This window comes from Pelecanus crispus, chromosome 6 (genome assembly GCF_030463565.1).
Source record: "Pelecanus crispus isolate bPelCri1 chromosome 6, bPelCri1.pri, whole genome shotgun sequence".
Classification (NCBI taxonomy): Eukaryota; Metazoa; Chordata; class Aves; order Pelecaniformes; family Pelecanidae; genus Pelecanus; species Pelecanus crispus.
The window spans coordinates 19,587,808-19,612,065 of NC_134648.1; the positions used below are offsets into that span (position 1 = coordinate 19,587,808).

Consider the following 24,258-nt stretch of genomic DNA (forward strand, 5'->3'; position numbering starts at 1 on the left):
AATTCTAGTGACCTTACATGTCATTATGTTTTTCTGCTGAATTCACCAGTGAGATATTGAGCAAATGATCAGTAATGGTAACAGCTATATCTGTACTGATTGTACCCAAGCCACAACTTCACTCAGATCTTTGTGTAAATATCAAATTGATTCAAGTGGGATATTTTCTAGGAATAGAAGCTTCCAAATAAACCCATATTTATACCCTTTTTCACAGGACACAGCTAAAGCAGAATTCAGATCTCTCCTCAAAATGAACTATATATTCCCAGCTCCTGTGTGGTAAACAAAGAGCTCCCTTTTGCCTGGCAATCTAAGCAACCGGCACGCTAACAGCATAGAAAGGGAAGTGTGACAGCAGCAGGGACAGCAAACTGAGATACCTTAAAATAATGAAAATAAGATTGCAGCTAATAACAAAGAGCTATCCTTTTTTCCTCCCACCTCTCAGCTCTTGAATACATTTTATTTCAAATTCTTACTCACAATTCACTGGTTAGGGCCTATCAATAACTATCCGATCTAGGTTTTTTTTTTCCTCCCTAAGGAAATATGAGCTTCATTTTGACCAAGAAAAGGGGAGGGGGGGTGTGTGTGTCACTCTGGGACCTTGATTTACCTTAACTGTTTTCTCTCTTATGCATGTACATTCTCTGCTGTATTGCTCAATTCAAAACATTTAGGGACTACGCTCTATGGAACAATTTGAAGAAGATCTAACATCTGATGATCTGCTCTCTGGCATACTCAAACCATCGACACTAAGATCTTTGAGAGAAAAAAAACACAACAGAAAAACTGTTATGTTTACATTACGGAAAAGAAAATAAGCTAGAGAGGGACTTGGTGACTTTCTTGGTTGTGAAGAACAGCTGTCTCATGTCTCAGGGTACAGCCCTAAACTCTGCAGTGTTCTGTCCATGAAAATACTTGGAAAAATATTATTTCTTTAAAAATCTGTTTAAAAAAGGCCTTTTAAAGTGCCTAATATTTTTGTTATTTTTTTCTTCCAATCAGTGCTACTTACGTACCGCAAATGTGATGGCTACTGGGTTTGCAGAAGTAGGGATACTAGTAATAGCATGAAGAACTTTTCACCTACGTCACCAAATAGAGCATGACCTGGTTTTGTAATGAATGAAAGCAAAACCCAGCTGCAGCTGTCAGGTAATACTGTAAAGAGAGTTGTGAAGGGAGTTTCAGTTCACTTATTAGCAGACAGGTGTCTGCATCCCCAAAGCACCATCACAGCTGGTGCAGAGTGATGCTGCTGTTAGCAATCTCAGCAGAGAGGCCAAGCACTGATCTGAGAGTTTATTTATAAATATTTTAGCAGACTGAAGAACCAGGAGGAGTTTTAAATTTACATTTCTTTATAGATACTCCCACTCAGAATCTGTGAGCTTAGTAAATCTGTATAAAATCATCATCAGAGCCTGACAATAGGATTTACAAGGGCAATGTACCCATACAGGCAGAAGCCTCCACTGACAAGCAGGCAATCTTGCATTCCAAAATGATTTTATTTGCTAATTTTTTTTAATTCCCCAAAATATTAACACAGTGTTAATGAAGGATACAATCACTACACAGTGCTCACCCTTGCAGGGTCTCTGTTGTGATGGGATGTATCCTAGAAGCAAAGACTCAGTGCTGAATGCTAGGAGCTCAACACTGTGGGCCTAATTGTGCTCAGGACCAGAAGGCACAAGATGAAAGAGCAGACTAGAAGACACTTGCTCTGAAGGCTGGTAGAGGATAATACAGAACATATGCAGGACAGAATACAATGCAGGTTGCATGGCACGAAGTGAGAAGCCATCACTTTTGTCAGAAATGTAAGAAAAGCATACCCTGTTTAACAGCAAAGCTTCAAATAACAGTCTGTATTGGGTTTGTGTGGCAAGGTTTTGGTAGTGGGGGGCTACAGGGGTGGCTTCTGTGAGAAGCTGCTAGAAGCTTCCCCCATATCCCATAGAGCCAATGCCAGCTGGCTACAAGATGGACCTGCTGCTGGCCAAGGCCAAGCCAATCAGCAACAGTGGTAGCGCCTCTGTGATAACATATTTAAGAAAGTGGAAAAAAAAAACCCCAAACCCACCAGGACACAAACTGCTGCTGGAGTGAGAATATGTGAAAGGAACAACTCTGCAGACACCAAGGTCAGTGAAGAAGGAGGGAGAGGAGGTGCTCCAGGCACCAGAGCAGAGATTCCCCTGCAGCCCATGGTGAAGACCATGGTGAGGCAGGCTGTGCCCCTGCAGCCCATGGAGGTTAATGGTGGAGCAGATATCCACCTGCAGCCCATGGAGGACCCCACACGAGAGCAGGTGGATGTGCCCAGAGGAGGCTGTGACCCCGTGGGAAGCCTGTGCTGGAGCAGGCTCTTGGTAGGACCTGTGGACCCATGGAGAGAGAGGAGCCCATGCTGGAGCAGGTTTGCTGGCGGAGCTTGTGACCCCATGGGGGACCCATGCTGGAGCAGTCTGCTTCTGAAGGACTGCACCCCATGGAAGGGACGCACGCTGGAGCAGTTTGTGAAGAACTGTTTGTGTAGCCTGTGGGAAGGACCCATGTTGGAGAAGTTCATGAAGGACTGTCTCCTGTGGGAGGGACCCCAGGCTGGAGCAGGGGAAGAGTGTGAGGAGTCCTCCCCTGAGGAGGAAGGAGTGGCAGAGACGACATGTGATGAACTGACCGCAACCCACATTCCCCAATCCCCCTGCGCCACTTGCGGGGAGGAGGTAGAGAAAATCGGGAGTGAAGTTGAGCCCAAGAAGGGAAGGGAGGGATGGGGGGAACGTGTTTTAAGATTTGGTTTTATTTCTCATTACCCTACTGAGTTTTGATTGGCAATAAATGAAACTGATTTTCCCCAAGTCGAGTCTGTTTTGCTTGTGACGGTAATTGCTGAGTGATCTCCCTGTCCTTATCTCGACCCACGAGCTTTTTGTTATATTTTCTCTTCCCTGTCCAGTTGAGAAGGGACGTGATAGAGCAACTTTGGTGGGCACTTGGCATCCAGCCAGGGTCAACCCACCACACAGTCCTAACATTTTTGACCTTCAAACAGTTATATCATATCCCTGACAAACTGCTGTACCAGCTGAGAGAGACAGACAACTCAGGTGGACTCCAAAATGTGCTACTGGGTCAGTAGCACTGTGATGACATTATGAGGGATTTCTTCCAAATGCCTACGGTTACAGATGAAGGAGAATTATGAGGCTGGAGAAGAGACGCAAAGGTAATCTGCCCTCATGATTCAAAAGGGAAGGTAACTAACTTCTTCCCAAGGACTCCACCAACTCCACTCATTCTTTGCTCAGGAGGAAACACACAGGAGTGGCAGCAAATCAACAAGTTACCTTAGCTATTCAACCGTAACTGCAACAAGGTGACAAATGAAGCCTTGCTCACACAACTCGCAGCAAATGCCTTCTTACCGTCAGACGTTTCGAGGCATCCACTTCAATCATCCCCCGCAAAAGGTTTTGACAGTCTGGGGGGATAAAATGTGGCATGTGGAACACTCCACGTTTCACCTTCTCCAACAGTTGCCGCAAGTTGTCGTCATCGAAAGGCAGGGCACCCTGCAGGGATGTGACAGAGTGGTGGATGGGAGAGACGAGTGAAAGGGGATTGGAGAGGGCAAAACGAGAAAAGCCAGGATAAACATTGTGAGAGAATGGAAAAGAGGAAGTCAGCTCATAATGAGTTATTATATTAAGTGAAAAAACCTTTTTATCCATTGAAAATAAATAATTTCTTAGTGCTGCTCTATTTTTTCCAACATAGGAAACAAAACTGAGGACAGAGTTTTGTTATTAGACCTTTAATTAGAAAATGACTACCAGTATAAAAAATAATACAAAATATGAAATTGCCTTTCCAGGCAAATTTACCAAAGATGCATGGATTCACTTGAATTCAGCTCAAGCTTTTGATCTGCTGGTATTTCTCCCGGGCATACTTTCACAGCAGCAATGTTTATCGTCTCCTTATTTTTAATCTTCCTGAGACACATTTATTGCAGACATTGAAAAGGAGGTGAACAGCATTTGAGAGACTTTCAGTAAAGAACATCCTCTTTCTGATAGAGCAGTGAAATGACACAGCTGAAAGAAACCCTAACCAACATTAGCCTTTGGAAGCAGCAGACATTCTACCTGTTTAATACACTCCATCCAGTTCCCATGCTGTGGTCAGGTCATCAGTTCCTATTGCTTCCCTACTGTAGCTCACTTACATGAATGGCTTGAGGTTTTTTTAGCTGAAATTATGTTTTGAATAGATCATCAGCTTGCCACAAAAAGCAGCAAAAGACCTATCCTTGCTGCAAGGACAAAAAGGAAAAAAAGAAGTTGAAATCTTTAGGATAACTCCACTGACTGAAGCTGATACCCTTTTATAGCAAGTCTGCACCTTCTTAGATATTCTCACTTCCTTCTTTCACTGTCTAATTCTAGTAGGTGCCGAGCCTCCTTGATTTCCAGGATGGTTTGTGGGAAGCTGCAAGCTGTCAGCTGCTGTGATAATGAAGCTTTAAGTTGTCAATTCTGGCACTGCTCTTACTACAGTGAGTAGTGCATCTGTATAAGCAATCCTGCGTCTATGGTTTAGAGAGACCAACAGCTCCATTTACAGAAGCCTCAGAAAGCCCACCTGATGGCAACTGCTACTGGGCACTACTGACTGTTGTTTGTTCATTTAAGCAGCCTTAAAGATAGAGCCTCGCTGTCTTTTGTAACCAATCTCCTGAGTTACCTACTTTTTTCCTAACCGTTCCAGACTTAAGGAAAATCAATTCTGATAGTTCAGTACTTTGGCTAATGCAATTTAAGGCACGATGAAGTCAGCAAGGCTGCTTTGTGGCATTTCCTGAAGGTAACAACTACAGCTCTTTTATTACTACCACCTGCTGTTATAGCTTGAGACTTTTTGTAGGGTTTGTCCTAACATAATTAACTGGAGAGGTCTGCACTCTCCATCATTAATAGACTTATTTCAATCGTTTTGCAGGCTCATGTATATATGTAGGAACAGATGAAGATGCAGCAACAGAGAGACACCAAATCTTGACAGAGAATTGCCCTGAAAATGAAAAGCCCACTCCTACAAATCCTAACCATCTTGACACATTCTCTCTTCTATTCTTAAAAGTGCAAGAAGTTATATTAAAAGCTCATTATACAGTTCTATTTTATCAGCCATGAAAACAGCTGCCCAGGAGCAATAGATGACCAGGTGCTATCCAGCGAGATAGTTAAAATTAATCCCTTGCAACATCAAGATAAAAAAATCTAAAACTTCAAAAATGTTAGTGAATTGTAATGACTAAAAAGAAAAAAAGAGTAAGATTGGTTAAGGTGAATTAAAGCATCATACTGAGATTACTTCAAGGTATTTTGATTCAGGCCATTAAAAAATTATCAGCACATTTTTTGAAACAAAAATCCTTTAAAATTTTCAAGTATTTTAAATAAAATAATGTGCAGAATCTAACTCTGATTATACACTGTACAAATGCTTTTGTCAAAATTAAGCATTTAAGTGAAGTAATAAGGTTTGCTAATAAATGTACAAGGACATCAAAATTTGACTTCAGGCTTGTTATTTTTATAATTGTAGGTGATCATCTGAACTATTATAGATACAAACTTAACATGCACATAAATTCTATTCCCATATACAGTATTCAATATGCACATGGTATATGCTTATATGAACATAAACTATATTTTCCTACATTATACTATGGAAATTGATAACAAATGCCAAGCCTATCTGCCTTCAGCTGGACATCCAATTGTATGTTTAGGAGTATTACATTACCACTGCAAATGAGAATAAATTCAACAGAGAATTGAAACTTTGATCGGAAGAAGGGTAAGTTACAAGATACCACATTTTGAATACTAAAGAAAGTATTACTGAGCCAGATGGAAACTAATTTAAACTTTGTACTACTGGCTCAGTTTTATATTCCCAAATGTACCAAATTAACATGTAGCTCAATACTGGCATGAAAAAAAATTGTTGCACTCAAATCTTCTCTTGATAAAACACTGCAGTTAATATATAGTATGCACATACCTACTGAAACACATATATACATACTGCAGAAAAAACAAACACTTCCCAAAACCAACCATATTTTGATCCTGTGAAGGACAATTTATTTGACACTCTCTGTATCCTGGAGTTGTAACCCTGCACATCCTTTCCAGTCAAAAAATGTGCTGCAATACCACAACACAGCAAAAAAATTTACGGAGACAAGTTTTCGATGCTTGTCTATGCTGTCCTGTGCAGGGTAGCAGCATTTCAAAGAAGCAGTGAAATATTCCTCATGCTTTTCCTTTGGGACTGATGTAGAAATAAGAGGAAAGGATGTAACTGAGAGATACAAAAATAGGGGAACTAAAAAAACCCATCTGTACATGATGTCAATAGAATCGCCATTAGATACAGAGGCATTTTCGTATTTTTCTTTTCTTTTTAAAGGATAGCGCAAGGAAGATGACTCACCACTAGCAACGCAAATAAAATGACTCCGCAGCTCCAGACGTCTGCTTTCCTTCCATCATATTTTTCTCCCTGCGCAGCAATGACACAGAGGTTCAAAGGACTGCTCACTAGTAAATGAATTAATTATCCTTGAAGAACAAGAGAGGGGAGAATGGGAAACCCCACATTTCAATTCAGCCACCTGCCTCCCAAGGTGGCCTTCCCACGTAGGAGGCCATGACACAGCCCATTAATTGAATTTTTATGAACATCAGTTTACAGTCTTATCTGGGATCTGTAAGAACAGGCTCAGAAGTGGGGAGCAGGGCAGGAATGGTTGACAACTCACAAGTGATTAGACCTGGCACTTAAACAGTGTCAGAGGTGCATTAAGGATGTCAGGAAGGTGATTTTCTCTTCCCTGGTTCTTCCGGAGCTTGTTACCAGTCACATCATTTGTGAACTCATAGTATTGCCTGGACAGTCTCTTCTATATGCTTCCTGCTTGGCTTTATATTAAAGATAAGCTTTAAAAGAGGGGAATCTTGGCCACTGAAATCTTGGATACTTATTTTCAGTTCTTCTACTGAAATGACAGCTACATCAGAGACAGGAAAGTGTAGGGGACTGCATCCCCTGGGTGGAAAGACCAAGTTAAATGAGGCTACTGTATTTCTGTCTGATCACATGGCACGAAGGGTACTGTGAGAATAACATACGGTCATTTCCCTTATACAGTCAATGTGGCTTGATTCAGGGCTGAGCCAAACAAACAAAACCGTAGTTACGTTCCTTGTGTCCTTTCCAATGCTGTCTGCCTCGGACAGATTTCCTGTACAAGGGGTCTATCTGCATACTTGCAACGAGTGACACTTTGAAAAGTATATTTATACATACTAATGTTAACCAACTTACCCGGATGACTTCAGGGCAAGCATAATGTGGTGATCTGAAACACAAAATACAGTCAAATGAGCATGTAACAGCCTGGTATTTATGGATTACATGCATTTCCATTTTGTTTAGCAGAATCACGATTGACTCTCTTATACAGAATGCAAGTGTGCAAAACCAGCACTTTTTTCCTTACCTCAATGACAACACATTTCTAAGAAACTCAGAAAATGGTCAAGAACTAGCATAATTCAAAATTCTATGGCCCTAATATGAATTTCTTAAAAGTGAGGAAGGAAGAGAAGACTAGGCTTGTTCTGCAACTATATAGAATTCCAGCCCTCTAGGCGCACCCTTTAAATTGGCTTTGTATCTAATTAGAAGGGAGGCTCATGCTGGATAGCCTTTTATAAGAAAAAAACCAGAACAATATTTTCAGACCAAACACACGCATCCCTAAACCATGTCTTGCATCTCTTCTGCTAAGATTGCTCTCAATTACTCCAGCGGTCATAAAAGCTGCTGATACATGATTTTAACATGCAATTTTTTTCTTTTAAGAAACTAAGAAGGATGGACAGTAGTACTGTTACCTAGGGAGTTAATATATTCTTTTCACATCCTTCTACCCATATATCTCTGGTTTGATTCCTGGCTGAGAATAGTTAATTACTTCAACTTGCCAGGTAATAATTTTAATTCCTAAAGATTATAGCCACAGCTATTTATTTTATAGCCTTCATTAAAGTAACTTGACAAGTAGAAGGGATGCAAACTGTCTGAGACCTGTGTGCAAATCATGCTATTGTTTATACTGACACCTCCCAGCAGTCCCTGAGCCTGTCTTCATTTGTGCATTTGTTTCCTGTGACAAACGCAATCATGGCTGGGCAATACCTGTCTCACAAAGTAATGAGCAAAACAGAAGCACACTGAGGTTAGCTTTTGCTACAATGCTGTATTAATGCCCAGTGAGACAGACCATTAACTGAATTTCCATACACACTGCACTTATCTTATGGCAAAATATCATCCCTTGGGCATGGACTGCCCTGATTTGGTATCACAGCTTTTGGCAGACCATGATAATAAACTCAGGGTACACTTGGGACTGCAGCTACCTTGACAGCAATGCTTAAGCGAGGAGAGAGAAAGGCAATTGATCCCTCACAAATTTTAGGAAAGGTGGAATTCAGAAGTTTAGTACAGTATTTAATACTGCCCCACCCCCCCATTTAAGAGGTTATCACAGGTATTCTAACCAGGTCTATCTGCTCAGAGGTGATCTCAGGTGTCTTAATTTAGACTGGATTTTAAAAACCTCAATTTGAGAGTCAAAACAGATAATGAAAACCAAAGCCTTCCCTCAGACAGCTGGCCAGAGTTGGCCCGTGGGAGACCAAAAAGAATGGACTTGTGCCTAGTGGGTAGGACAGACTACCTGGACTCTCTTGGCAGCTCTGTCACCGGCAGCCATATGGACATGGACAAGGTTACTTAATGTCTTTAAGAGCTGTAGCCAGCCAGTTTGAAAAAGGTGACCAGAACCTCACCATGAGTCTACTCTTCTGACTAAAACAGGAGCAATGCCACCACAGCTTTCATACCTCACAAAAGTTTGTATGACTGAATTCACTGGGATTTGTGTGACACTTTAACCTTTTAGGACAAAAGCTGCTATAGTAACAAAGAGTGTGATGGTAGCAATAATGAAATAAAGCTAAAGCAGTCAGTAATGCTAATAAAATTGTTGCTTCTTGATTAAGTGGGAGTGATCTGGGGGGACTTTCAGCATATTGCTGGCCACTGCTGGAGAGAAAGTGAGGCCAGAGTGAGACACTGAATTGCTTAATGTTATGAATGTGTTCCCAATCCTCCAACGTATATTGCTCCCTGTGAATTTGCTTCTTTATAGCAATCCAACAGCTACCCTACACCTGTTCTTTTTAATACCCCAAAGCCTTAACCAAGAAACAGTCATGCCACTGGAATAATGCATGATTTTACAAGCTTTTAGAAGACAAGCTATTCTTGTGAGAATGCTTGACTAGTGGTGTAGTGTTTTTTTCGTATCGTAAAAATTGTGTACAGTGTACAGGCCATCCTTAAGGTACACACAAATCAGAATTAAGGAGCAGCACCAGAAGTGGGACTGCAACCCAGGACTGGACAAGCACAGCCAAGTGTCACTAGTGCTAGACAGAACAGTGAAAGAGGGCAGTATGGGAGCTGTAGGGAAGGTAGTAATGCAACTATAATTTGGAAAAAACTATGGTAGCAAAAAGAGTATAGAAATTACATCAGATCATGGACATTCACTCAATTTAGTCACCTCAGAATAAAAAGACCAATCCTAACATGTTCTATATAACTGAGTCACAGTAGGTTTACTGGAAAACATATCGGGGGCAACAAAGGAGTGAAGACACAATCTAGGTAACTGTTGAACTCCTGTCACTTAGCATGTCTGAGTTTCTCAGTCTTGCATGCATTTTAGCTTCTGTCAGGTATGATGCTACCATTACCTTTCCTACAGAAGGTGAGTTACAAAGACACACAGTACATTAAATGGCTACTACAGGTGGTGTCTGTGCCTGAGCTAGACACTTAAACCGGACCTCTCAAATCCTTCACAGTATCCTGTACAGTTCAGCAGTATCCTTCAGCACAATTTGGGTGCCATCTGGGGTGCACTGGAAGAGTCTGTAACTCAATTTGCAGAGTGCTTCTGAGTTTTTATTTGTATACGATGACTCCAACAAAGATTTCAGAACTCTTAATTGTGGATGCTGAGCAACGCAACCACCCTGACAGCTTCCAGTGCTAACATCCTTGAAAAGAAGAATGTAAGTTTTGTGAAGAACCCAAGATAGGTACGTACCTATTTATGTGTCCCACTAGCAAATGCACTTAAAGCATTTACCTTCCTGAGGTCAGCTGGATTGCAGTGGAATCTGCTAGGTGTCTTACAAGGCACCACTGAAATTTTGCTAACATCTAGGAGAATGGATGGAGAAAATGCTATCAAATCCTTTGAACAAGTTGGATTGATTCGATCATTCAACAGCTGCACTGCAACTGCCCAGAGAGCACAGGTTTCTGGCACAGCCATTCTGAATTCTTGCCAGCACACACTAGCTAGTTATATGCAGCATTATCTTGGCTAACAGCTCTAAAAGGGATCCTCTGGCCAGCCAGAATCCATAGAAAACTCATTTCCATGCTGCCAATCACAGAGCAACTTTAACTGCTTTAAAGAGAAAACTCAAATTTAATAAAAAATCTATTTATCTTTCTACAGAGTCACGCATATTTCTTTGGCTCTTATCGCTAATTATTCAATATACATGTGTCAAGAGCAACATTCTCTGCCTCTTCCCCTAGGCCATTTCCTCATCGTTCAGCTACATCTCTGTGCAGCAAAAGCCACAATCTGCCCTTGATAACAAATAAGTATATCGCTCAGCAAGATCAAGAAGCACTTGCTGCCTGTGGGTACTGCTGCAAAAAAAGCACCTATGTCGGCACCCTTTATGTCAAGGGTGATGTGGATTTTCCCAGGCTAGTTTGCCTGGGGCAGGAAGGGCTCTCTGAATGGTCATTCACATCTATGACTTTAGGACATAGTAATCTTAAGGATCTTGGGGGACCTTTGCAAAGCATTTACGTGAGATTTCAACCAGAGGAAATAGGCCAGAGTGCAATGGTGAAATCCAGGACAGCCTTGGACAGGTAAGTCAGGCATTCAGAAAGAAATGAATATATCCTTGATATATCATAGAATCATAGAATCGTTTAGGTTGGAAAAGACCTTTAAGATCATCCAGTCCAACCATTAACCTAACATTACCAAGTCCACACTAAAACAATTAAGGGTAGACTAGACTAAACCATGTCCCCAAGTGCCACGTCTACCCGTTTTTTGAATGCTTCCAGGGATGGGGACTCCACCACCTCTCTGGGCAGCCTGTTCCAATGCTTGACCACCCTTTCCATAAAGAAATTTTTCCTAATATCCAATCTAAATCTCTCCTGGTGCAGCTTAAGCCCATTTCCTCTCCTCCTATCGCTAACTACTTGGGAGAAGAGACCAACACCCACCTCCCTACAACGTGCTTTCAGGTAGTTGTAGAGAGTGATAAGGTCTCCCCTCAGCCTCCTCTTCTCTAGGCTAAACAACCCCAGTTCCCTCAGCCGCTCCTCATAAGGCCTGTGCTCCAGACCCTTCACCAGCTTTGTTGCCCTTCTCTGAACATGCTCCAGCACCTCAATGTCTTTCTTGTATCGAGGGGCCCAAAACTGGACACAGTATTCCAGGTGCGGCCTCACCAGCGCCGAGTACAGGGGAACAATCACCTCCCTGCTCCTGCTGGCCACACTATTCCTGATACAAGCCAGGATGCTGTTGGCCTTCTTGGCCACCTGGGCACACTGCTGGCTCATGTTCAGCCGGCTGTCAATCAGCACCCCCAGGTCCTTTTCGGCCAGGCAGGCCAAATTTCCTGAATTTCATCTGAGAAACTAGAAAAGAAGTTCTTGATCTGTGCACATCAAGATACAGCACAGCTACAGTAGATCTGAGACAACCAGGGCCATATCTTCAGTGCAGATGTGATTTGCCTGTGACCTACAGGTCTCATTATGTAAGTGAGAGAGACCTGCACTGTGCACACACAAATTGACTGCCCATGTATGGTTTATCTGGGAATATATAGTAACTGCTTTTCCAGAGAAGCAGTTGGTTGATTAAGAAGCACAGGGAAACCCGTGTGATCCTACTCCACAGTGTGACAAATCATGTGTTACACTGCCTCATGGGTTCCCAGGTCCCATCAAAGATGAGTGTCCATGCCTGGGTCCTTTGGTCCCATGCCTTAAGATGGTACTATTTGGGGAAGAAGAAAAGCTTCTTTGAGTGCTGTTCTTTAGGCATCATAGCTGGAGGCAGAGTTTCTGCAGAGAGGGAGGAACAAGAAGTCTCCTTCCCTCTGTTTTTCTTATGCATGATGTTACCTTGATACAGGAGGTTGCACAAGTGCACTGAAGTCCTCCCATGTCTAGCTGTTTTTGCTGTTGCTCACATGCTAGAGTGCCTTCTTCCCCTCCGTTAACCACTGTCTCCAAGCTGGCTTTCAGAGACAGAAGCTACCCAGTAGCGTAAAAGGCTGCCTGTGCTTTCCCCCATGCTGGGTAGCAAAGGGCTGAGATGAAGGGGAACGCCAGAGGAGTAGCAGAACAGATAAAGGGAATTCTTCAGGAGAAGGACATATGTTAGAGCATCCTGAGTGGAGAAAGCAACAGCCACAGATCACACAGAACACTAAGAGAGACAGAGAGACTGAAGAAACGGTTCCAGTATCAGTGGGTAGTTAAGGCTGCAGTGAAGGCAGTAGCTATAGGTAAGGCTGCAATTAAGGTAGTAGCTGTAGTTAAGGCTGAGTGCTATTTTGCCATTAAAGCTTCAACTCAGTCACTTAACTTTATATGAGAAAACTCAGCATCTAACCCTCAGCCATCTTACAGCTGTTTCTTGAGCGCAATTACATTTTTGGGGAATCTGCAAATCAGTTCATTAATTAATATATCAGTTCAAATTATTAAGACTTGGAACCTTTAAGAGATCTGCATTTAAAAAATGAAACAGACCCCTGTATAAAAAGGGCATAAAGATTGCAAAGTTAAGTATTCAAAAGTTAAGAATTGCTAAAACAAAGCTTGAAGAGGTTATACTGTACTCTGTGGGTAAATCAGGGTGGGACGGTGGATGTGTTGCTGCCCCCAATGCCTCTGTTTTACTTGTGGCCAAAGTTGGAAAGTCTGTAGCAATGTGAAGGAAGTTTAGTGTCAGGAAGGACAAGCTTGTGATAGAGGCAGCTGATTGACATACTGGAGAATCAAACTCTCTCTCTGTCCCTGCCACAGAATCCTTCTGTGAAAGAAAATGAACAGGTGCCTTAAACTGCGACATTCACAGGTAATTATGAGTTGCAGGTTCCCCAGTTTTCAAAATCACAGTGTGACACATCCGAAGTTTGATTTACAGTATTTATAAGCACGTGGAGCAGCAGCTGTAGTTGGCAGGCACTCTGCTCTCCAAGTAAAGGACTGTTATCAAGCACTGAGTATTCTGAGATATTAGGCTCCAGAGTATCCAACTGCACACTCAAAACTGGTTGATAATTTTGAGTTTCATTTTGCAGAATCATGTGTCCTCATATAAATGGAAATAACCAGATCAATGTGGCAAACATAATACGAAAACAGTATAATTAATACTTGTAAACCTAAGATACCGCGATGAAAATCCTATCTGGTATTCATAGCAAGGCTTGAATGCAGTGAGCAGAAATTATCAATGGATCCATAAAATGAATGATGAGGAAAAATCAAACATTAAATAGCTGTTTATTCAAAAAACCACACCATCCAAACACCAAATGAGGCAAAGATTTGTTGGAAGAAACCTGTACAAGCTCATAATTAATGACTGTATCCTAAAGTGCAGGGGCTAAGTTAGTGTTATACTGGCAATCTGTGGAATAGCACATCTTAAATTCTCAGTGTTTGATTTTGCAGACTTAAAGCTCTTTTAACATACTTTGGGATGTATCATAGGCGAGGCTAGTATTAATGGTTATTAATAATGTTGTCTGGTATTTCCCTTTATAATCCTCATTTTAAGTTGCTTATGACTTACCATCAATTTAACAATTTAACAACAATTTTCCTTGCCTTTCGTCTGCTTCAGACTTGTTTCATGTTTGTATGTGCATGCATGTTGCGTATGGGCCGAAATATTTCCACTACCTAAGTCTAATCTAATTTAAATGTTTTTTCCCATAAAAAAGGAAAATTTCTAGTATCCTCAACTGCAAAGGGAAAACTTTAATATTTGTTTGCATTCTATAGAAAAATTTACTCAAATTGCCACTAGAAAACTGCAGTTTGCATTTACTAACGGAAAATCTCTAGAGCATCAGGATCAAAATGCTACCTGTACTGCTAACACTTCACAGGACAATTTTTCTACCTGAAACTGATACTATGAGCTGCTGTGGCTGTGGTCATCACAAGGTACCAAACTGTAAAACAAAGTGAGTGTAAAACCAACAGGAACTGCACTGATCTAGGACTGACAGCAACTGACTGGGACAAGCAGGTAGGGGAAACTAGAGCTGGAGCCTAGTGGAAGAGAGAAAAGAATCTGGGATTTGGGGCCAAATATGGAGCAGAAATGACTGGGAGAAGTCAGCAAGACTAGAGTGCGAATCAGGGAAGGAGATGGGAATGGAGTGCTGGGAATGGAAGTTCTTGATGAGATGGGGTAAAAAGCAATAATTCTGGCATTTCCAATTTGTTATAAAGGGAAAAGAATATGTGCGGCATCATGTCATTAAAATCAGAAATGGTGCTTGGACACTGAGGTGTGTGGCAACTGAATATCGCTCTTCTGAATTACCTGCTCATCATAGATGTGCCGATACACCAAATACAGATGTAAGGGAATCAGGAGCTAGATGACCTCTGCTAGCATTTCTAACAAACACACAGTGCATTGGTTGTTATAAATACCCTGAGCTCAAAAAGAAACAGTAATCAGTCCTAATGAGAATATGTGCTTTTTTTTTTTTTTGATAGATCCAGGCAACCTGCAGGTCTGCAAAGTGTTGCTAGGAATTGCTAGGGAGAGCTGAGAGCAGAGGAATTGACTCTGCTGGGGTTGGAAGCTGGTTTTCCTCCATTATGCCACTGACAGGCATAACGGAGGCTTTCTTCTCACTCTCAATACAATCATAATCAGCATCGCTCTTCCCACATGCACACAGCTTTCTGGATCAGGCCAGTGGTTCCCTATGGAGACACCAATATGGAGAACTGTTGCATAGTCAGTTAATTGTGGGGCTGTCAGCAGTGGTGTCAGTCTCCATACGGACCGCCTCTGCAGAGATCGGGTCTGGTGCTGGAGCAAGCTACATTTACATGTCAGCTCTGTCCTAGCTTTTGGTTGGGATAGAGAGATTTGGAGGCAGGCAGCACAGGGACTAGCACTGCTGTGGGTTCTCAGTCACCTGGCAGCTTGCAGAAATATCCATCCAGTAGGACTCAGTGTTTCAAAGCTGTGATGAGTGAGACGGAGAGAAGTGAAGAGATGGCAAAAATTTACTTTGCCAGGTTTCTGTAAGGAGCAATAGGGAATTAGGAAGGATCTTTACAAGCTCCCAAGAATTGTTACTCAAGAGTATCCTCTTTCAATCCTTCATTTTAGCCATAAGCCCTCTTAGTTCAAGAAAAGGGAACAAGGTCCACGGAATGCCCCAACCCTTCCTACTTTTCCAAGACTCCTACAGAAATGATTGCAATTTCTGTTCAGAGCAACTTGGGCAAAGCAATGACTGGCTAAGATGAAGAACTGAAGCAGAGAAAGGTAATGAATCTTGTCCAAGACCACCCTGAATGCCTTCAGCAGAGACAGAAATCAAGCTCAGATCACCTGGGTCTCAGGCCTGAGGTTTAACCATAAGGCACTCACTCTTTTAGCCTAGTGACAATTCAGGATAGATTGGACAATATCTACCATTCTGAAACACTGTGAGTCAGCAGGCTGGGAAGAATTGCTGTGAAAAGAGACAGGGGAGTCTCTCTGCATGCCATTGCCTGGATGGGTAAAGAGAAGGAAGAGCCGAAAAGATCTAAAATAATAGAAGCAGCATGCTACCACATCTTACGCTTCCTTCCTTGTCTGCTGTTTGCTCACAGACCTCCCCTGCTCCTGGAGGAATGCAGAGACTCACTGTGTTACTTTGGCATTTCAAGGACTCTCTCTCCATGAGACTGCCTTGCTGTGCAATTTCTGCAGTAAGCAGAATTATTCCCTGCAGACCCTACACACAGCTCCTCTTCCCCTCAAAGGTCTAAAGACACATGTTTAAAACTACGGCTTATTCCTCTGTGCTGTGTATATGCAGGATTTGTGCAATATACATTTCCAGTAATGGGGATTCATTACAATCAAGGCCCATTGTGCAGTCTGTCAGTGACAAATTATGTCAATGAAGCAGCAAGTTCATCCTTACACACTCTCCTACACAAACACCACTGGATTGAACTTCTATTGTTTTCTCCAGGTAGCCATCAGTGCTACAGAAAACCGTGCAGATCTAAGGAGTAGCTCCCAGAAAAGACTGACTCTGAGGTATGCAATACAGCATACTTCAGACTATGTGATTATCTCCATGAGGTCAGTCAAAGCTCTGTGGTGACCTAAAGCCTACCCAAACTTTGGATTAAACTTAGCAGTTCACTTGTGACAGCAAAGAGTTTTTGATTGCACTCTAGCCGCTCTGCTGTACTGACAAAGTTAGCTGCATCACATGGCTCAACCCCATCTGATCCTCCCACTCTGACTGACAGAAATACCTGGAGACTCCTTGCGTGACTGTCAATGGAAATGTTACAGTTTCATCTCATTATCAGTGTTCACAGCACAGATAAAACCATTCTAGAAATTAACTTCTGGGTGCACAGAGGAGCATCTCATTAAAGCTCAGTATCTCAGCCATGATTCACTCTGTTTTGTTCCTTTTCATGCTGGCTGAAACTACCAACTACGAGGGTAGGTAAAGCTGTTGCCTTGAAAAGCTCTCAGGTTGGTTACTGTGCGTGCTCTAAGGGAAGGGGAGTCATAACTGGATTGCCTTTCTTTGTGAACAGTGTAGCATATTGTTATATATTTCTTCCTTCCTTCCTTCCTTCCTTCCTTCCTTCCTTCCTTCCTTCCTTCCTTCACCCCCCAAACCAGAGAGATCACAAGACACCAGTATCTGCCATGCTGGGCTCCATGCCAGGAGAATTAATGAAGTGGTGTAATAGCTCACACGGAGGCCTAGTGATTGGCACCACACTTAAAATGCATCTGCAAGGCAGGAGATCATAGCATTGCTGCTGTGTTCTGTTTATTACAGGCACGTCTCTTCCATTCCATTGATTTATTAGCACGTTTTAAGGCTGCAACGTGGGGGCTTGCTCTGCTTGAAGCATGGAGGTTTGAATTCCAGCACAGCTTATGGAAAGGAAGTCTCCCTTTGAGACTCTAGACCTGGATGACAGAGCCCAGTGCTAACAAGAACAGGAACCCTACCGACAGGCTCCCGAGGAGTTTGAAAAATCCTACAGGGCAATGTGAGACTTGGTTTTTATACTTTCTCCTGTTTTTTTCATGGAAGGAAGAGTAGAGAGGCTTTGTGGTAACTGCAGGGAGGACTTAATTTCCTAATCTAGAGGGGAGGTTTGAAAGCAGCTGCAAGCAACAGATGTACAGAGTCACAGATCCTTGCTTTTCATCTGTGCTGTTAAGAGGTCAAATCTTGACTTGACATGGACACGAAGGAATGAGTGGGTCTCACTGTGCTCATCAACCAACATTCGATCACATCATGAACTTCAAATAATTTTGCCATCCATTATTCACGACTTGGAAAGCAGAGCCATACAGCTCAGGACTGAGAGGCAGTGGCTGGGCTGTACAGGGAACCACAACGGCTCCATGTCTACCCTGAATTGCCTTGGCTCAGAGCACAGACCAAAAAAACATGGACTGTTACCAGCTGCGGACAGGGCTCGGCTGGAGTCATCAGATTCACACTACCAAAGGCCAGGAAGAGTAGGACTGTACGGGAGGAGGTAGAAATCTGCTGGTACTGTCTGCAACTCCAGTTGCTGAGCATGTTGTTATAACAAATTCAGGCACAGCTAAAAGCTGGCGCAGTGGTGCCACGCTGCAGCAGCTTGATGCAGCTGCTGCCCTTGCCACAGCTCACTGCGGCAGTCCCCTGCACAGTCAACATGGCACCACGCCATAGCTACAGGGGGGTGGGGAGGGCATGGTCCAGTGGTGCCCCTAGAGGCGATGGTGATGAGAGGGCATTGCCTCTGGAGCGCACATCCTGTCCCCGGCCGGGTATATCCAGGCTTTGCTCAGCTGTTGGGCTTATTGCTGGCTCCCTTGGAAATTCCTAGAAAGCTCTTGCTGGCAACTGAATTGCCATGGAAATGTTTTTGGACTGTCCCTGCAATATTCCTTCAAGCAGTCTCCTTTGTATCTGCATTTGTGCCCTGCTTGTAATTGCAAAGGACGCTGCTGCCTCCCTGTCAATCCTGCATGTGAGCTGAAACGAAGCAGTTTGGAGCATGAACAAGAAGAGCTGCAAGCAGGCAGCCTAATCAGGACATGCAAATTCCATTTCAGAACCACTAGATTCGGTTTTTTTCACCCCCTAATATTTTTAAAGCCTCTTCTTGAAACAGTCAACTCTACTTTCAGTTCCCAAAAATTATATGGCCAGTGAAAGCAAACACACACCAGCGTATGCAGATGAATCCAAACCTGAAAGCCTTCACTTTTATATCCATGTGACACCTACAGAGGCCTTCTTTTCACTGTAAAGCACTTAAGAAACCCTTCTTTTAGCTATCTTATGCACTATGCACATATCAACTTATTATGTTGCTGGGAAATAACAATGTATGGTGTAAGTCTGCAGGTCTTTACCGAAACCCTTACTATAGACAACTTTTATGTCTGGAATCTATCACTGATTTTTGCAATACGTTCTGAGACACTCACCCACAACTGGTTTCTAACAAGCTGTCCCCAACCTGCAGCGATGCCATCCCAAAGTCTGCTATCCGGATGTTATTCTTTTCATCCAGCAGTAGGTTTTCTGGTTTTAAGTCCCTGTGGCTGTAAAGAGAGGATAAAAATGTGAATTAAATTATCCACACTGGCTTTCCCACTCCAAAACTTGTTCTTTATCCAGCATAGCATCCAACCTATTACGTTTTAATTATTTCATTTTTTTCCTGTCCCAGGCAGGAGAACACACATATCCAAGATCCATTCTTTGCAATACTCTTAGACCGTATCCCAGATGCCCATTCCTGATGAATGCAAAGCTTGAGCCTGCAGTGCCCTGACAGGAAATGAGCATCTTCAGCTTCCAGTGATACCAACACAATCTGAGGGAGAGACTGAGAGAAATAGGTAGGAGGAGAATTTCAGCTCGGATTTGGGGCTGATATATTCCATCATATGCCAGCTCCTTAAGGTAGGAGGCAACACCATCAATATATTCTGTCAACAACAGGAAACAAAATGAGTGATATCTAGAGAAAAAAAAATCCTTGGTGTCAATGCTACTGCAAAAAGCCCCTATTAGGAATTGTTTACACAGGCATATGGCTTTGAAATAATTTTGGGTAATTAGCTCTGATGGAGAAATCCCTTCAACCCAGCACTGCTTATAACTGAGGGTGCCAGCAGTGGGAAGGAAGAAAGAGGATTCCCTCCTTTCCATCAAAGCTCAATTCTCTTACTATTTGGCAACACGAGAAGAGCCAGGCAGCCATGATCTTCAGGATGGCAACTCCTGCTTTAAATCAAAGGTATCATATATTGACTAATTTATTAATCTCCATTACCCACAGCCAACACCACTGTGCACCCATGTCTGCTTCTTAGTAGTCAAGTGCTTTTGTACAACATTTACTTGATTTTATATCCAAAGACAAAAATCTTGCACAAAACTTGTGATGAATTTACTTTTTTTTCTTTTTATTTGCAACTCTTGAAGAGTCACAGAGATGAGAGAAGTGCTTTAGGCAGACTAAAGAAGTTAATGGCCACGAAAAGAACCCTGAAAGCCATCAGCAGGGACAGCAGTCCTGGATAAAGGCAAGATTGTCAGTATCAGCCAAATCTGAACATGCTCCAGACCCAGCAGTGAAATGGAGCGAAGAGCCCACGGTCGCTAGGAAAGCTGGACTCTAATGAGACAGTAGTGTGTGATTTAATCTTTCCTCCAGCACACATCCTGGACAGTTCTCATCTTACAACTGGTTTCATTAACGGGGTGGTGGGAAGACCTCAACCAACTGGAGAGATGCACTGAAGTTCTGTCTGAGGACTAGGGCTCAGTGGCAAGTAACAGCTCCCTGTAAAATGAGCAGCGCTTCTTTAATGCTAAACAAGAAACCTCCCCACAGCTCAAGTTGAGTGCATGTCCTTCTACTGTGCGTGTTTTTTCAGCAGCTATGGCTGTTTTTCAGTCTTGGCAACTAGTCCTAGCTGACTGCTGAACAGATACATGGTGTAGAAGCTGCGGGTGCTGCTGCCCATGCCTGTTCCACTGTTTGTGCACTGGCTGATATCATTCATACATGTTCAGTCTATAGCAGGCATACTGCTGACATGTGCCTTTTGTACCTAAAAATTGAAATTCTTTGCTTATCCTAAAATTGTGTAGTTTTTTTAGAGAGAAGAGAACTTGAAGGAATGATCAAGGCACAGCATGACCTAAGCACAGGATGTCCAAGCATCTCTCCCGCCTGGATGCATGCTCCCTACAAAACATCTCATGTTATTTCAGGAAAACAGTGCAGCTAAAGGAAATGCAGAAATGCTCCCCTTCCATGACTCAAAGCTACCAACCTTACCAGACCTGCCACAGGCCCTGGCTGGAGCAGAATGTATGTGAATCTTGAACCAGCCCCACTTCCAGACCATTGAGAGGCGGTGAAAGGGAAGGGATGACACCTTTGAAAATTAGTAGAAAGGAAATTCACTGGTGGAAAGGAGCCTCCTTCTCCCTAATTCATCCTGTCTTCCCATCAGCTGGGATCCACAACACAGACAGTTTTAGGCCTGCGTTTTTAGGGAGGATCAAGTGGCAAAATGGGGTTCCTATAAAGTGGCAAATATATTCAGGGTTTTTTTGGAGAGCCACTGCAAGAGAGAGAGGAAAAAGGGGGTGCTACCATCCACATTCCAAATGTGGAGTAAGGTTCACCTCACTGTGCTGTGCATTGCTTTTCCATGAATGATCAGCCTACATGGGTTCACGGCGGTCTTTAGGCAGAGGTCCTGATCCACCTCCCAGAGAGCATTCTGAAAGCCTTAAGGTGGGACTGGGAGAGTATGTGTGAAAGGAAACCTGGAGTGGCAACAGACCTTTGAAGTTTGGGGTTTTTTTTTCTGCTCCAGACTCTCCCCAAAATAAAACCAAGAAAAATTATCAGCTCTTCACTATAGCCCATTGAGCAGAGATGAGAGTGTGGATTCTGTTGAGAATTGTTACATTTATTGCTGACTGGGCCCTAAAATACAAGAACTGTCATACGGCAGTTTAGTATGTCTCTGACCCTTCTCCATCCCTCTTTCAACACAGTCCCTAGTGCTCAGTAGGGATGGTTAGCATAGAAATTTCATGGCAGCCTTTGTATTGTAGCAGCACTCCCTGCAGAGATCAGGATGCCAGTGGGATCAGGCAGTGCTTGCACATTCAACCACAACACAATTTTATGCCCCAATGAAAATTTTCTTCTAGCTGGAACATTTCTCTGCTATCCATCTTTGGACCACTTTGAATTTGCTGAGGCAGCATCCTGGGGATACAAGTCAAGCCAGGAGTCCGCTCCAGAGTGGCAGAACCAGCATCACTGCCACTGGGAATGAGACTTCCTCTATGCATTTCCATTTCCCATCTTTGTGTTTCCAGCTTTTCAAGTGCCAGAAGGAAGGGAGAGGAACATATGGGAATAGGGAAGGCTTGGTACAATTTCCCTAAGAGCCCAGCAGCCTGGACAGCCTCATGCATTCATATTTGGAAAGAATTCTCTTGTGCCAAAATGAAACAAAACAAAACAAAACAAAAATCCCACTGTATGTGGTAATTACTTGGCATTAATGGAACATTGCAGAGTAAATGCATTTAATTTGGTCCCATTCCAGCTGATCTCTCTGGCTCTCCATGTCTTATATGACCGCATCAACTCCTCTCTCTGCAGGTGAACGGAGGACTCGTTACCCTTTCGTTGTTCTAAAGGCTCTAAAGCTGTAGCGGCTTTATCACATGGCTGGAAAATCAGAAGAGAAGAAAGCAGCTTCTTTAGTGACAAACATGGCAAACTCTCCTATTGAGCCCTGCATATGCCGAGAAAGAATATGAAAGAGAAATGCAGCAGTGCAGAAGAAGTCAGTGTAACCCTGACCACAGACTGCCCAGAGCTCCTCAACCAAGACAATGGAGCAAGAAGTTAGCTCCAGGAGCCTGCATACGGCAGGCTTTTGAAGGCAGAACATGTGAATGAAAAGTAGCCATTAAACAAGCCTGACAGGGGAAGCACAGACAGTCAGACTCTCCACAACCTCCCTCTTTTACAGATTACAACAAAGGTTTGTTTCCCTTGCAGCACAAGATGGATACAGAGAGAAGTCTGAAAAAATTGTCCCATGGAAATGGGCACCGTTCTTGGAGGTGGTGCACAGAAAATGAAAGGCACACCTATGCGTTAACATGTTGCAGCTTCCCACCCATACATGGGCTATGCTTGCTTTCTGGCTGCTCCCAGTGATGCTATTCAGACAGCTCCTCTAGCTCCCTCCATTGCCTTTCTAGTCCGTCCTCCTGCTCTGGGAATATCCCTGTATCTGTACTGCAGGCAATTGCAGCATACATAAAAAAGAGAAGTAAACCACTCCCTCTGTGTCATCCAAGGTTGGCAGAAGATTTTTGGTGTAGTGACAGACTCCAGATCCTGGATTGAAAGGAGCTATGTCACCTGGCACAAGATGATGAACTAACCCATTATTTTAAAGTGATTTTTGAGCTGAAACGTTCATATCAGTTTCTATGACAACTCATTGTAGGTCACAGCTTTCTAACCCAAGAAACCTCCTAATTGGGAGTAGTTGCAGGTCATTTGTACTAATCAAATTGTTGGCTACTTTGCAAATGCTTTTCTTACTGACCCCAAACTCCCGCAAGGACCAGACCACAGAATAATTGTTCTGCAGTATGCCTCTTAAAAGTGCCTGATGTGCCGCAAATAATTTATCAGTAATAATTAATAGTATGAGAAGCAATATTTTTAATTTTCTTGAGCAGAAAAAAACTTCCATCTTTTTTTCTCTTGCTTCTGCAAATCAGATCCAAATGTATAACTTGTATCTACCTATAGAACAATCTTTGTTTAGAAACATGGTTGCTATGCTCAAATTTAGTAAGTTTTCACAGAATTCTGCAGAACAAATAAATATAGTTATAGATAGGAAAAAGGACAACATCTACACACATATCAGGAGACCTGCAGAAGGCTTTGTATGCATAGAACCTTGCTTGCTTTTTAACAATTATTTCCATTGATGTATTAAAATATATTGCTTTTCCCTAGAACCTTGCCTCAAAACATATATTCATGTATTTCAAAGCCAGAACAGACTGTCAGGTCTGCTCACCACTGCCATGCTTGACAGAGAATGCTACCTGGTTATGCTTACAATAAGACTATGCCATTTTTGAGTTTCCAGTCGGCTTATATAAAGAAGTAAAATTACAAAAATACATGCCCTCTGACTTTAGCTGAGCTGGTAACTTTGCCTTTGGCATTGCAGCTGCTGTACTTGATGGGTTTTCTCAGGTTCCCGGTACAAGGGAAATTTGACAATTCCTCACTGTTTTAGGGTAAGTTTCAATCACAGATCTGAAACTCCTGGATTCAGGCAATGGTTGGTGAATCTCAGCTCTCAACAGGGGAAAAAGGTACCTTCCTCACTTCTGATGGTCTGAAAGAAAACTTGAAAACCTGCAGACTCAAGGACCAGAAATGAAAGAAAACAAACCAGAAACTAACCTTATTAAATTCCACAATTTCTAGACAAGTTTCACATTTGGAGGCCTTGAGTCATGATTTCAAACTGTCCGGCTGCTGCAGTCTTAGGTGTTCAACAGACCACCCCTGCAGAACACTATAGCATGCTCCTTATAAATGAAGCAAGGCAGAGCAGGAGTCACTAGGATG

At 42.7% G+C, this 24,258-nt stretch overlaps 1 protein-coding gene across 1 annotated transcript in view; it reads right to left on the reverse strand.

Annotated features, from left to right (window-relative positions):
• Positions 1–24,258, reverse strand: part of BRSK2 (BR serine/threonine kinase 2) — a 334,509-nt gene that overhangs the window by 68,387 nt on the left and 241,864 nt on the right. Inside the window, 4 exon segments of the mRNA XM_075712067.1 lie at positions 3,447–3,593; positions 6,532–6,600; positions 7,426–7,459; positions 19,028–19,144. Of these exon segments, the coding sequence (XP_075568182.1) occupies positions 3,447–3,593; positions 6,532–6,600; positions 7,426–7,459; positions 19,028–19,144 (367 nt within the window).